Source organism: Drosophila elegans, unplaced genomic scaffold (assembly GCF_018152505.1).
Source record: "Drosophila elegans isolate 14027-0461.03 unplaced genomic scaffold, ASM1815250v1 contig_183, whole genome shotgun sequence".
NCBI classification, from domain to species: domain Eukaryota; kingdom Metazoa; phylum Arthropoda; class Insecta; order Diptera; family Drosophilidae; genus Drosophila; species Drosophila elegans.
In genome coordinates, this window is record NW_024545550.1 from 2,587,613 (window position 1) to 2,602,826 (window position 15,214).

General features: G+C 37.8%; 1 protein-coding gene across 1 annotated transcript; it reads right to left on the reverse strand.

Moving 5' to 3' along the window:
• Window positions 1–8,037: 8,037 nt before the first annotated feature.
• LOC108137918 lies at window positions 8,038–12,230 on the reverse strand (the record flags this gene model as incomplete). Its single annotated transcript, XM_017259859.1, has 4 exons — window positions 11,994–12,230; window positions 11,758–11,934; window positions 11,523–11,691; window positions 8,038–8,078 (listed from the first exon to the last, which is right to left on the reverse strand). Coding segments are annotated over exons 1-4 (624 nt in total), but the record flags the coding sequence as incomplete, so codon positions are not given.
• Window positions 12,231–15,214: the final 2,984 nt, after the last annotated feature.

The following is a 15,214-nucleotide window of genomic DNA, read 5'->3' on the forward strand; positions in this document are numbered from 1 at the left end:
AGTCCGCATTCGTTGTGCTGCCAAATCAATCTGCCACAGTTTTGCCCACTCACCCTCCAAAAACGCCCAAGTTTCCCTGGCAGCGATGTTAATATTTTAAGCTGCGTAATTAATTTAAAACCTTGTAATTAATAAATAACACCAGCGTGTAGTGGGCGGCGGTGGGGCGTGCCATCTGCCTCCCGAAATCGCTTTGCAGAAACAGATAAGCGGTAATCATTAACACTGCGGCCAGTTTGGAGGCTGTTAATGGATTTTACTGGCTTTGCCTGCGGGTTGTTGCTGTTGCCAGTTTCGCTGGTGTTGCTGTTGCTGATGTTGTTGCTGCTGCTGATGTTGCTGCTGGGCATCGAGTGGATGTTGCCGCGAGGTGGTAGCAATTGTGCGTGCTGCGGGGGCTTTTAGCTGTAACTAATTCAGTTCGATCGGTATTTACAGGCTTAGTTGCATGCCCAAAACATTTTTAAATGCCTCACAACGTTTCACAACTAGGTGAGAGAAATAGGGGAAATTTATATCCATGGCTACGTGTAATTTTGGTTTTATTTTTGTAAATTCAATCACCAAATGTTTTCAAATGTACTGAACAAGTGAGCAGATAATTGTATTGGACGGACTCAATTTGCTAGTAAATCAAATATGTTTTAAATGTGCAAAAACAAATGAATTACAATTTTGGTGCATCTTAATGCACTCCAACTTTATTAAAAATTAAACATTTGAATGAAGCATTTTTCCATTAAAAACTTTTGACATGACTTTTTGACATAAATGAAATAGGGAAAACTTAAGAGAACCAAATTTAATAATTAAATTGATTTTAGCCCCACATCATTTAAAGTGACTATTAGGAAAATATTATAATGGGAAAGACTTTTAAAAACTTAAAAAATTACCACTCTACTTAGCGATTCTTTTAAAAGGTCTCTCATGTTTTGTTTGGTTATTAAAAGAATTATTTTTAAAGGCTCTGGAAAAGTTGTTCCCACACCAAATATTCGTTTCGATTACATTGAAACCTAATAATCGCATTAAATAATTTAAAATTAATCCATACTTTATGCGCATAATATGAATGGGTGTTTTCATCCTTGCTATTACTTAAAATCTTATATTGTTGTCCATGCGTTTAAAGGTAATGGTAAAGATATTTATATTTAGAGTATTTTGAAACTGTTATTTAAGCCGTTATAATTTAAAATTATTTTTAAGCTTATAAGCTAGCTAGTTTAGACAGTTTCAAGTTTCGATTTACTAGCAATTTGGGTGTAGCTAAAATCCAATTATCTGTGAATTTAATTGAGGCCGGTTTCATTGTTAAATAATTCACAACTAAATTTCGATAAGCTAGCCTCTACCAAATTGGTTTTGCATGGCGAACATCATTGATATGGCAATTGCCACTTGTTCTATTAGATGGCAAACACACAAACACACACATTCGCACACACAATATCCCATTTCTATATCCTGATGATCATCAATCACTGTGGCACGCGAACCAGAAAACCCAGTCCGGCTGACAGTGCACTTTTTTCATCGAATCCCCATGGGGGGAAAGGGGGCTCAGAAATCGAACAGGGGACTGGGGACTGGGAATGTTTGGTGGGTGGACTGGTACAACTATAATTGGCAATTCATGCAGGAAACAGGCCATTATGCCGCCGTTAACTTATTAGCCGGCCATGAAAAAGGCTCTCGGTTTGATCAGCTGCTGCTGCGTCACTGCGTCCGGAGCTGTCACCTCCTCGAGTGGATTGGCCGGAAGTGTCCGTTGCTCTTTTATCGAGTATAATTTCCATACCAACTATAGTAGCCTGTAGCGTAGACCCCCTGCAATCCGCAAAGCTCCCCCGATTCGGTGTATGTCTTTCAGTGGGCCTGCGGCTGCCATTGTCTCTGTTCACGAGGTGTTCAACTGCATGATACACTGGCGCTGGAAAGTTGTCGTTAAAAATGTGGAATAATTGTATAATCTATATAATGTATTAAAGGGAAGAAATCTGGAACTTAACTTCATGTTAAAAATAGCCAATTCTTGAAAAGTGACTGTGTTAATCAATACTGGTAATTAATATTTAATTTAGTATACATACTCATTACACTATTTAATCTATTTCATTACTTTATTACAGTTTTGTTGTTATATATGTACATTAAACTCTTAATCTATTAAATAGAGCAATTTGTATAAACAAAAATATAATTTATTATTATTTATTCCCTGCTGATTCATACCAGCTAATTTATTTGTGACTATCGTATTATTCAAATCGGTTGTATTTAAATATAATATATTGATAGAACATATGTCGACAGACTTCGCTTCACCCTTTTAAAAACCTTTTAGAAAAGTGAAACTTAAACTGAAAAATTTCCAAGGTTCTCAGCTAAGGTCCTGTTCTACTAGGAAGACGAAAAGTAAGGCTTAAAACGTGTTTTAAAAAAGATTGTTTTAATAAAGATTAACTTATTTCATAAGATTCTCTGTTATAGATACCTGCATTTTTGCACACTGTAACAATAAGCAGCTTAATTGCGAGAGCAGCAACAGTAGCAGGAACAGGAGCAGGTGAAGGCCTAAGGCGCCGGCATAAATACAACATGCACTTCGATTCGCATTAGAACACGTCGTGTCGGAGGCCTGTTAATTACACTTGCAGAACGCCCTGCTTTCCCATGCCACCCGAATGCCACCCACTCCACCCATTATCACCCATCCATTTGCCTATATAATCAAAGAATGCCTTCGGGCATCACTGTTTATGGCGCCATTAAGCAGTGGAGCTGAGCAAATGCAGAATTTGCAACGTTTACTCGAGAACATAAAATTACAAAATCTTGGGCCCTGAATTAGCTCGGCCAAAAATGCCGGGACATGTGCCAATTTCTGATGTGTTCAACGCTGCCAGTTCAAACACAATAAAAATTATGCGTGTCATAAATCCAACTGATGAGATTTGCATTTTGTCCCCTATCCTATAGCGCCCTTTTGGCCAAAGTCGTTATGCCATCAAACTTGAGGAGTGACGAGGTGGTGGTATGGAATGGGATGGATGTCGATGTAGATGCTGTTTGATATCCAGCGGGTGCCATAATAATTTTCGCCTAATAATGATGCGCGTTATGGCTTGACGACAACAGGGAACCTTCCTCTCCGCCATAACTTTGCATGTCTCCCGGTGCCATGGCATTGCAGGGAAACAAATGACGCTGTTCAGCGAAGGAGTCCTCTTTACACTGAGCCAAAATTAAAGGACCTTTAGTACTTTGTAGCTTAAATAATGTGTAAATGTAAATATATTAAATAATAATAATATTTCATCCATATATGTGATAATTCAAAACCTGGTCTAAATGAAACCAAAAATGTCTCACAGACATACTTATATTATCAAACAAATACTAAACGTCTAATTTTTTATTGGACAATTATTCGTGATCTTTTGGTATCTTCGAAAATGTTCCATTAGTGAAATGGTATCCTAAATCCTTTAAAATTAAAGATTTCTTTTCCAAGTGCATTGTGTGTGCAACAAACTCAATCATAATCTGTGGCCAATGGCACTACCCCTACTTGCGAGAACGACGTTGTCATGACAACTTTCCGCTGAGGCAACGAACGCATTGCAATAACTTTTCGTTTTCTTGGATGTGGCTGGCGCTCCTTTTAGTGCTTCTTCCCGGTCTGAATCTTCATCTGGCTTGTGCAGTTGATAATCAGTGGCATTGGCATCATAAACATATCAGCAGGAAGTAGATAAGACACTTGCCACACTCCCACACCTCGGCCCTCTTCAATACACTGAATCGCACTGGCTTAGCCAGCCTCTTAATGGGCTTTTGGATGTGGATGTGGATGTGGGCGGGTGTGTGTGATTAGGTTTCATGAGCATAAAAAAACAGGGAATTTCCCACAATGTTTACTCACACACATCACAGTGGCACGAATATAAATACATGCATTTTGCCTACTTCACTGAGAAAATAGAGCTTTCTGATATCAAGATTACGTACTCCAATTTAATGAATAAACGACTTGAAAGTGTAGTTTATAGGGACGTAACACAAAAATTACAAATTTAAGTTTCCGCTAAGCTATGAAATTAAATATTTAAATAAAGCTATTTCATTTGTTGCTCGTTTCTTGGAACAGCATTCATTTAAATCTAAAATATAATACAATTGATGTTGAATGAAATGATTTGAATAGACAAGGACAAAATAAATCTCTTTTTATAATAATAGAGAAAGAAAGACTATGTATTGACATTGTCAAGAAAAATTCTTAAGAAAAAATTTCAATTAAAACAAAATAAGCGCTTAAATAAAGACAGTTTGTATTTATCAATTTCCACAGTGATATCAGCTTAGAACAACATTTGTGGTCTTCCTTCAGTGTGTTAAACTGAATGTAGGATTCATTGAAGCATTTCGTTTTGGGCTAAGCATGGCAAATTAGGCTTCTGATTGGGGACCCGAAAATGCAGCCATGAATAATTTATGGCCTTGCTTATACCTCTGTGTCCATTCCAAAACACCGCAAAAAGTTGTGAGATAGATATAGTCGGCACTCACTCTGCATAATTGCCATTAAATGTCTGGCCATTTCAAGAAGCTGAAACATTCAAGTCTTTGTTTTGGCCCACACACACACACTCACTCTCACACAAACTTTTGGCCACGTTGTGCATTTCCCGTCCAGAGCATGTTGACAAGAAATTGCATAATTATGGCTTGCCCGGACAAGCGGTCAGATCAACTCAACCGCAAGTGCTGTCTTTACACGACAAGGGCCAAATAGGGTAAAAGCTGGAGGGAAATACTGCAGGAAAATCCGGGGGAAAAGCCGGAGGAAAAGCTTGGCTAAAAGCTGGGCAAAAACCCGTTCTGACTGCAAGGGGATGCCACTATCTGAAACTGTGGCTTAGCTCCCAGTTAGGAGCCGGCAAACGGAGTTTTGGCCACAGCCAGCAGCTGGAGGCGGCGGAAGCCGAACACAGGTACGAATAGCTGGCTGTAACATGTGAACAGGTGAGCAGGTGAACAAAAAAAAAAAAAGAACAAAAACGCAGACCAGGTCGCTCTCTGCATATGCATAAGCGGGAGAGGAAAGCTTAGGCGCAGCCCTGGGAGGGCAACTTGGGCAATTGAATTGCATAACATGAATAGAAATGAATTGGCAGGCTCTGGAACCGAGAGCAGGCTTTTGCGGCTGCCCAACGGAACCAGTTCCACGAATGGATTTGCATATCCGGAGGTCAAGTGGTCGACACTGCTCAAAAATGTCTCGGTTCACCAAAATAAATTTAAAGTTTACTGTTAACCGGAGGGCATTTTTTTTTATATTCACTTAAATAATCAAAATTTTGATCTGAGTATTTCCCATTCTTATGGCACAAAATGCATAACCCTTAAAGCGTATTTAATTGCACAATTTAATCTTAAAATAGTTTAACTTACATGGAAAATATAAGATTAATAACTATTCCTTTTTGATTTACTTTTTTTTTTAATTACTTAAAATTTGTATTAATTTGAATTGTACTTTAATATTTAAAATCGATTTCAAAAATAGTCAAATATTTAAAATAACTTAAAACCGCAATAGATGAAAATAAGATCAAAAAATATTTAAATTAAATTTACAATATTTGAATTTACTACTTTTTTTACCAGAGTATTTTAACAATAGTAACTTTTCATGAAGATTTCTTTGGCACTATCAATAATTCCAATTCTGATAAGCTTAATTCCAATAAATCAGGAAATTTAAAATAAATTTAAAAATTTACTTAGTTTTAGCATTTTAGTCAGATTAATCCCTTCAGCTTTGTTTTTCATTAGCTTTCAATAAATGTAATGCAGCTGTTGTGTCACATTAAAGGCCAGATTCTGGCAACATTTTAAAGGGAAAATTCCTGGGGCAACCCATAGCAATTTTCACACTCGATTAGCTGCATTTGTGCACGTGCCAAACCGAACTCGAATAATACACAACAACGACGGCAAGCCGGGAAAAATAAAACAAAAAAGCGAAATGCGAGAGAAAAACAGAGGGAAATTACAATAAACGTTAGATTTTCATTAAAACCAAAGGGAATCCTGGCCGCATATGTGTGTGTGTGTGTTTGTGTGTGAGTGAATTTGTTGCGTTCCAAGAAAACGTTGCCTACTTTGCAGCGCACACAGCGAAATGGAAAGTTAAGCACTTGAGACGACGACAAAGGGGATTTTCCAGGGGTGAATATCCCTGGCACCCCTTTGCCAAATCATACAATACAATACTACCCCCACCCCCTTCCACTTTCACTGAGCCCTTTGTTTGGGCTCGGTTTATTCGTTTTTTCTTTTTTCTGCACTGAGCTGCACACAATAATGAAAATGTTGTTGTTTGTTAAATTCCAACAGCCGCTGCTAGAACACACTTGAGCGCCCACACACACGCAAACAGCACACACAACGCACACCCACCCAATCACACACTCACTCATACATATGCACGCGGCTACATTGCATTACTTCCGCCTCAATGGTAATAATTTTAAAATCAATACAATTCAATAAAGTTTTATTACTGACGCTGACAAGGGTGGCAAGCTGCCTCTCTTATTTTTCCGCAGAATCCAGTGAGTGTGGCACGCTCGGGGAATTGCTTGGGTTAAGTCTGCCAAGAGCTTAACCCGCAACTGCCGGCGAAAAAAAGAGGACCTTTCCACCTGCTGGTGTCGCCGCGTCGCAATTGCTGGCAATTAGAATGCGTTTTATAAGCAAATTGCCAGCGAACTTATGCGTCAAAGTCCAACGCCCATTTGTATGCAAATGACGAGCAAACACTTTTCAAAAATATTTCACTTTTGGTTTAAAATAATTATGGACAAAAAAAACATACAAAAAAAACCAACATATTTTTCAAACCAGTTTTAATTTTAGAAGTTTCCACAAAACACTACTTTTTTTAATATATTGACTTCGATATTTTATTAATGCTTTTTAGGATTAAGTGTTGACCTTTTTTTATACATTATTGATATTGTTTGTTTCGTAAGCCTATGCACCTGCTCTTTTGCACTAAGTTTAGAGAGAAAATAAAAAAAAATAAAAATAAATTAAATATACCATTAAGGCAAATAGACTTTAAAGCAACAGCCTGAGACTTTTTGATTATTTGTATTTTACAATACATTAATATTTTTAGGTGGCTTATAAGGTTATGTATATTCCTTCTAAAATTTAATTTATTTGCCTACACTAATAGTTTACTTTTTGGGCATTCTTATATCATTTTGCACGATTTCTTTAGCAGTGCAGGTCAGCGGCTGTCGCTGGCTGCCAGCCACTTTCCCTCCTGATGAATCAAAGTCATAACGTGGCTCAAACGCCCGCCACGTCCCTTCTCCTTGCCCAAAGGTTACGCATCGTTATGCACAGCGGCAGCGGATGACTGTTATTAAAATCAGTTGTTCGGGGGTACAGTCTTCTTTCGGGCAGACAGACGAGCATGCTGGCTGGCGGTTGGCGGATGGAGGATGGTGGATATGGCACAGCTGTGCCAGCTCCAACTTCATTATAGGGAGACAGTGGGGGGACAGTGCGACGCATTCGTTTAATGTCTTAATTCTGCACTCAGCCAAGTGAAAAATTAAAATGGTGTGGCTCCATTGTTCGGGATGAATCCTCATCAGTAACAGCAGCAGCGCCAGGTGAAATGAGGTCCTTTTTTTTAGGGGAGTGGGGCGCAGCGGTCATAAGTCTAATGTTTGCCTTGTTTAAATATTAATAAAGGGGCCTTAGTGGGGTGGCCTTGGCCACAAATTGTTAAATTGAAGCTAATAAAATTTGGCTATTACGCGTGGCCAGTGTCCATTTTATGGGTCCACAAATTTCATGGCGATTAACTGTGATGGCGGTGCATGCATCAAAAGCCCAACCCACCGGTTCGCCTTCATTGCGTAATTGTGGCCAAATACTTCGAAGCGAAAGAACAATGGAGCTCAAAAATATTTAAAAAGAAGTCAAAAAAAAAAGCGCCAAAAGAAATAAAGTAAAAATTAAAGCGCGCAAAATGCAAATGTGCGGTTAAAGAGGCGATGGAGGCGTGGCAGATGGGGCGGTTGGTTCAGCGAAGCGTTTGTGCAAATTATGGTTTAACACCTCATTGAACCCGCTGCCAGGATGCCAAGGGGAAAACCTAGAGCTGCGAAAATTTGAATTTGAATTTGAATATGAATTTCATATTCAAATGAGTTTTCAAAGACTTTGCGTGGCGCCAAACGGGGAATAGAGTTAATTATATAAAAATTATGGCTTATTGTTTCCATTTCAGGCTTGCCCAAAATATGTAAATTGGCCGCACAAAATGCCATTTAATTTGAGACCAGATCAAAACGATTAAAGTCGAGCTGGATGAAAAGCATTGCATAGATAAAATTAAAATCCTAAGAAAATGAAGCGAAAAAATGGGATGGGCTTCTGCTGGATAATGTTTTATAATAATCAAGAATTCTTTTTAATCTAAGAAATTGATTTAATCTTAATCTTAATCTTAATTTTGACTTGGAAAGGCTTAAAAATACGACAAACGTATAATAGGGCCAAATAATTAATGTAAAAGTCATAAGGAAGTTTATATTATTTCTTTATATTTATAATTATATATTGAGAGCCACATAAATTTATAAGCTTTGCTAACGCACAGTTAAAACATTCAAAAATGTTGAGAAACTTGTTTGCTACCAATATATATTTATTCATTGGTATTTCATTATTTGTATTTCATAATCTCCCAACTTGAGGCTGTTTTGTGTTTTAAAGTCTCTTTAAGACGTTCTATTAGGTGCAAATTAATTTCCCCCGAGATTAATCCATCGATTAATCAACAAAGCCCTGAGCTATGCTTACTCCCTTTCTGAGCAATTGTTTTGCGGTCGGTGTGCATATGTAAAACCTAATTACAACTAATTAGTATTTGCACAAGTGACAACCTTTGACCCAATGCAAACAAAGGCGGGCGAGAGCGGCAACAACACAGTGCGGCGGGCAGTCAACAAGCCAAACAAAACCAAACTAACAGCAGGAGCCGATGGAGTGGCAGCTGCCCATGACCAAATGCAAATAAACAAAACGCTTTGATTAGAAAATTTCATTACACCAAATCGAACGTTTGCCAGTGGCACACACACGCACGAATGCAAATACAATCAGTGCCAAAGCAAACAAATAAATGCACAAAGGGGCACAGGCGGCCCGAATGCTGCTGGCCAGCCCAAATGCATCAGTATCAGTTCATTAAAATGCCAATGCCCCCATGCCAAAGGACCGGCTCCTGCATCCGCTCTGTCCCATTTGAAAAACGCAATTTAATAACGACTGCAAATGAGCAACGCTTTGGCCAGCCCCTTTCGACCTCGACCTCGTCCTACTCCCATTTCGCCCTCGACACTCGGACATCGAGTGCGTCCAATGTGTGCGTCCTGCGTTTGTGTCAAATTTTATGGCCCAAAGGCGCATATCAAATGAAATCGACAGGCCTGTCCCCTGCTATTGTATGTGTGCATAGGTGCACTGAAAAAAAAAATGCCATAACGATAACTTGTCAAAAAGATTTTTAAATAAAGTTTCGTTTGGAAAACAATATAACGTCGCAAGAAAGTTGGACTTGCCAATGTTATTGTAGAATTTTGAACAGAAAAATTTTTCCCAGTTTGTTTAGGTTCAGAAATGATAAAAATCCCTATATTTAAAGTTTTTTTTTATATAAAATGAGCTAACGTAAGGAATTTTTTAGTTTACTTTAAGCTTACAGTGAATTAAAAATTTAATTTTTTAATATAACAAAATTAATTTACTATGCTTTAGGGAACGAAAGCAATAATACATTTTAAAAATACTTTAAACATTATTTTTAGCGGTGTGTGCTTAGGCCAAATCTGTTGCAGTTGCAGTTTGCAAGCTGCACTATGGGCCCAACTCAATTAATTAATGCATCTGCACAGCCGGAATCCTGATGCACAAGCCGGGGTCAATGGGATTGCAGGGGGGGAGGATAAAACGGGTTGAAATCACCATGGGAGCAAATGACGGATGATCACAGTCAAACGACTGGGCCTCCCACAGTTTTGAATCTCCTTGGAGATTTTCGCCAGAGATCACGGCTTAGATGCGTTGTGGTCCGCAGGCGATCCCATATTTCAATGGCCGCGACACCAGGTGGCCGCAAATATTTTAACACTCAATTAAAATTGCAATGCAAATAATTGCAGCACATTTAAAGGCTATCGCTGCGCTCTTCTGCACACGCATTTAATGCATTTTTGTGGTAATGGCAGCAAATTAAGCGGAAATTACATGGCCGGCGAGATATCGATACTCGTAGCCTCGCAGGCTGGCAGTTGAGCGTGCCGCTCTGCACGTTGCTCAAATTATGCTGATTTATATATAATTTCTGTGTAATTTCATTAAGAAATGCAAATTGCACATTAAATGCTATAAATATTGATAAATGAATGCGAACCAGTTGCGGGAATGCCAGCGAAAAAGAGCAGCCATAGCGCAGAATTAAGAAGTATTGAAAATGAATTGCTTAACAATTTATAAAATAAATATATTATTAATATTAAACATTTATGATTTAAGGTTGATCCATTTTAAAATTTTCATTTCAATTTTTGTTTTAATAAGATTAAATAACTACTTAAGATACTACTTTTAATATTTTTGTAAGCCTTATGTAGAAGAAAAGTTGTACAGATATAGACGGCGCTTTCTATTTCGTTTTTAAAAACTTGCCCTTGATTTCAAAACATATTTGGATAGGACGTTTCCTTTCTGTCTGTTGGCTCCACATCCCAAATAACGGTTTTGTTTCCCGAGAAGGTCACTTCGACTTCATCCATAATAAAGGTAACATTGGAATAATCGAGCATTAACACTTAACAGGCTATATATATATAATATCACCTACACACGAATTTTTAATTAGTATTACTTAATTAATTCTACTAACCAAAATGATGTAACGATTCCGGAAGTGGCACCGGATCGCAAACTGCAAATTATATGCCTCTTCTGGTTATGTAAACAAGAATCGGATAATTAAAATAAAATAAAAAATATTAGTAAAACCAGAACGCTTTAAAACAGACGAATACCTTTTATACAAATCATGACAACACTATAAAAGATTTAAAATATTTTTCCATATTCTTGAACTATATGAACTATATGAACTATATGAACTTAACCCCACCACAAGGCAATAACATTTGTGTGCCCGGCTTGATCATAGTTGCTACCAAAATTGTTACTATTCTGGTCCTATTCACGAATGATCTGAGTTTTCTGGTATTTTTTTCTGATTCAAATCCTCTGTTTTCTGATACTCCAATCATTTTTATTGCATTAAATAAGCTGTATAACTGCAGGTGAATAAATATAATATTTGAAAATATTTAAACAATTTAACTGGTACAGCATAACGATTAATTCCAAACATTTAAGTTTACAAAAAGGCAGATATATTCAGATCTTATATAAGCTACCAATTATTTCGTAGCAGACATCACCTGGACGTTTATTGGAAAATTCGTCAATTGCGAAAGCCTCAACTCGAAGGGTGTACCGCCCATTTAATGATGCCATGCCACTACCAAATATCAGGCTCGAAGTATAGTTTTCCATTACGAATACGGTCTGAAAAATAAAATATTATGTGAGATTTACAGTTGTATGATGAAAGTGCTTAAAGTGCTTACGTACACCAACAACTTTAAAACAATTGTTCTCAATTTCCTTCCTATTTATTATATGCGAGGACCAGGCTTTGTACCAGAATTGGTTTTTATCATACATAACCTTGCAGAAGTCCTTTATTAACATATTCATTGTGGTCGGTTGCCAGCTTCCTCGATCAAAGTGCAGTAGGCTTCCAAGCACCTAGAAGGAATAATAACTATAAATATCGTCTTACGTCTTACATTTTCGTATGCTAAAACCTCAATGCGGTCCGATGGCTCGGCATTAAATACAGATGTTAGATTTCCCGAAATTTCAATTCCATCGGGCACCATGTTTGTACTGAAATAAGTCATATTATACAAACCATTTATATCGAGGGTTCCAGGCATTGCATTTTTGCATTTGGTAAATATCGCTTCGTCCTCCAGAACAAATTCGTATTGAGTTTGCCCTGATAACTTAAACATTCCGCATAGGATCAGTAGAGTCCACATCCGTATCACGCAGCGATTCATCTCTCATTTGGTTTCAAAATAAATTTGCGCTTTTAAAATGATTTGCTTTTATGGTAAACACTTCATTAATTAAATTACGTAACAGATTGAGGTTTTAAGATAACACGCCTTTTCGTGATTTGTCATATACAAATCTATAATTTGTAGACTGATTCGAAATCAATGCACTGTAAAAAAAGGCAATGCAATGATAATATCGATGTTTTAAATTGAAAATCATTCAGTCTCTAAAATGTTTAATATTTAGCTTTTATAAAATGTTGACTGATTGATAAATTTTAATTAATCATGGCTAAAAATGTTTAATCAGTTTGTTTTAAGCACTTATTAAAAAATTATCTTATTATCTAAATTTTAAATAATCGTTTGTAAATCTATATTTATAGTAACATAAAAACTAAATATAAATATAATGTAAATGAAAGCTAATTATACTTGAACGTTTTTTTTTTACCTAGCCTAGCGCTGTTAGCTATTTAATAAATGAAAATTGTTAAAAATGAATTACAGGTTTTTTCTCTTATAAAATGTAAACCTAACTTCACATGAAAGTTTTATTTTTAAACAAGCACAGCCCGGTGAGCTTTATTAGCTTATTTAACTATCAATAAATTATTACCGTAAAAGAATGTTGGCCACTCATCACTCCGGGGAGCCCTTGCTAACTTATGTAAGGTAATCCCGGACTGACCTCAACTACCAACCGCTGAGCTTTAGCCGGGGTGCAGAGCTTGTTAGCCTCGTTTTACACACTTCTGCATGGCAAGGCACATTTGGTGTTTTATAACTATTTGGCATTCGAGGCAGCAAGTCGCACAAGCAGTAGATAACGCCCCTTTCTCAACACTTTGAAAAAGTTTAAATATAAATTGTAGTTGTTGTTGTTGTTATTGTTGCTGCTGCAGCAAGGCTGGTGTTGTTGTTATATTTGGTATGTATTTTATGTTCATGCAAAGTGAAAAGTTTGCAGGACGACATCGAACCCAATGGGTTTGCTGGTGTTTTGGTTTTTTTGGGGAAAGGGTTTCTGGGGACCCAGTCCCTAGACTTTTGTCGACCGATCAGCTTAATGCCGCGGCAACTGTTTAGGCCATTTAATCCCCTACCAATTTCCGCACTCGTTTCGGCAATTTATGCAATTCCTTGGCCCATTGTGCGCTTCTGGAATTTGCAATACATTATTGCTGTCAGATGAAGTTGTCCTTTTGCAAAATTAATTGCATCCTTTTTGTGGACGAAGTGGGAGGAGTGGGCGGAATGGGAGAAGTGGGCGGAGATGTGGTCCCCTGACCACAAGGAGACTTCAAGGCTGCCATTGTTGTAATATTTTTGTTAGTAAAATGTGGTCAAACTTTGGCTGCCATAAAGGCGCAAACAACTCTACGAGCAGGCTGCCCTGTTTGTGTTTGCTTGTAAGTTTGCGGACTGGGGCTCGCCGCAAACATCTGACCGAAATGCAAACGCATTTGCTGCGTGCCACGCTCAAAGCCAAAGCCCATGGAACCCGAAAATGTTGACCACCCCATCGCCATTGCCACATCCTGCAGAAGGACCCCTATTCGTCCTGCCGCCCCGCTCTCTCCTCCCCCATCTCCTCATCTGTTTGCCGATCGTTAGCCAGCTTTGAAAGGCTTCGCATTTGGCTGCTTGCGGCTTGCTTGAGGCACTCAACCTTGGGCTGCAGCTCCGAGTGCACACAAAAATCACTGAGTGTGTGTACACTGGGGAAAAATATATATACTTCGTATTGCAAATTATAAAAGTCTTTTATAAAAGTCTGAAAACTGCAAGCTGCTTGGAAACAGCTATAGCAACAAACATATCTTTACTTAAAGTATGATTTTTTTTATAAAATAAAAGCCAGGGAAAATATAGCATTTTTCAAGATATAACATAAAAAATGTAAGTTAAAATAAATTTGTTACACTAATGAAGTAATAAACTAGTTAAAAATATGCCTCAAATAAATTTCTTGTGAAATTCTTCTTAATATTAATGTCTTAAAACTCAAATAACTAACTTTTTAATTTATAAAATGCAATGTCATGTGTTTAAATTGAAATAAGTTGTATAATTCTCCAATTGTGTCAAAAGAAATATGAGTTTTAATGTTTAAACAAGTTTTTTCTTCTGATTTTACCAACCATTTCTTGCAGTGTCTGCACTAAATGTAATCTTTGACTGCGGCCATATATCTCCTTTGCAGCGGCTTTTACTTTGCTTTGCTTTGGGTAGTCAAAAAAAGGAAATTAAGTTCAATAAAAGGGAGCAGCATTCGTAATTTATTAGGGCGAACCAGTTGGCAACCAGCCCCCCCCATTCGGTCCATTCAATATTAAAGTTTCGCCAGGAACCCACTTACTTAGCTGGCGAGTGCGAACAGCCATGTTTCTCATTTCAGAGCGTTTGATGGGACCGATGAAAAGTTATCATTTTGACAAGTTCTTAATGTGCAATTCCATTAAGCTGCAACCAAAGTTGAACTGCTCAGCTGTCCCACTTTGCGATGCCATTCATTCGTTCATTTATTCGCTCATTCAGCTGGCAGCGAGGGAAAGGCGGACAAAAAAAAAGGGAAGCGGGCAAGGCGAGCAAAGCATAATTGCATTTCGTGGACAATTAATTCCTTTTCTATTGCCCATTTCGTCGTAATTTAATTGCAAATTACTTCCCCTTTTCTGTGTATTTGTAGACGTAATTGTAGCTTCATTTGCCTTCAGTTTGTGCCTGGACACGCAAGGCGATCCCAACCCAGTTGGCCAAGACTTGCTCCGCCACTTGCATTCGGCACCGAATTGCAAAAGTTTTCACGCAGCAGTAAATTCTAGAAAATTGCATGTGAGCTGCTGCTGCTGCTTCTACTGCTGCTGCTGCTTCTGCTGCTGCTGCTGCTGCTGTTTCTGCAACTTTCCTCAGTGGTCACACGAAAATTTATTATTAAAATTCACTCCATTCCCGGCAAA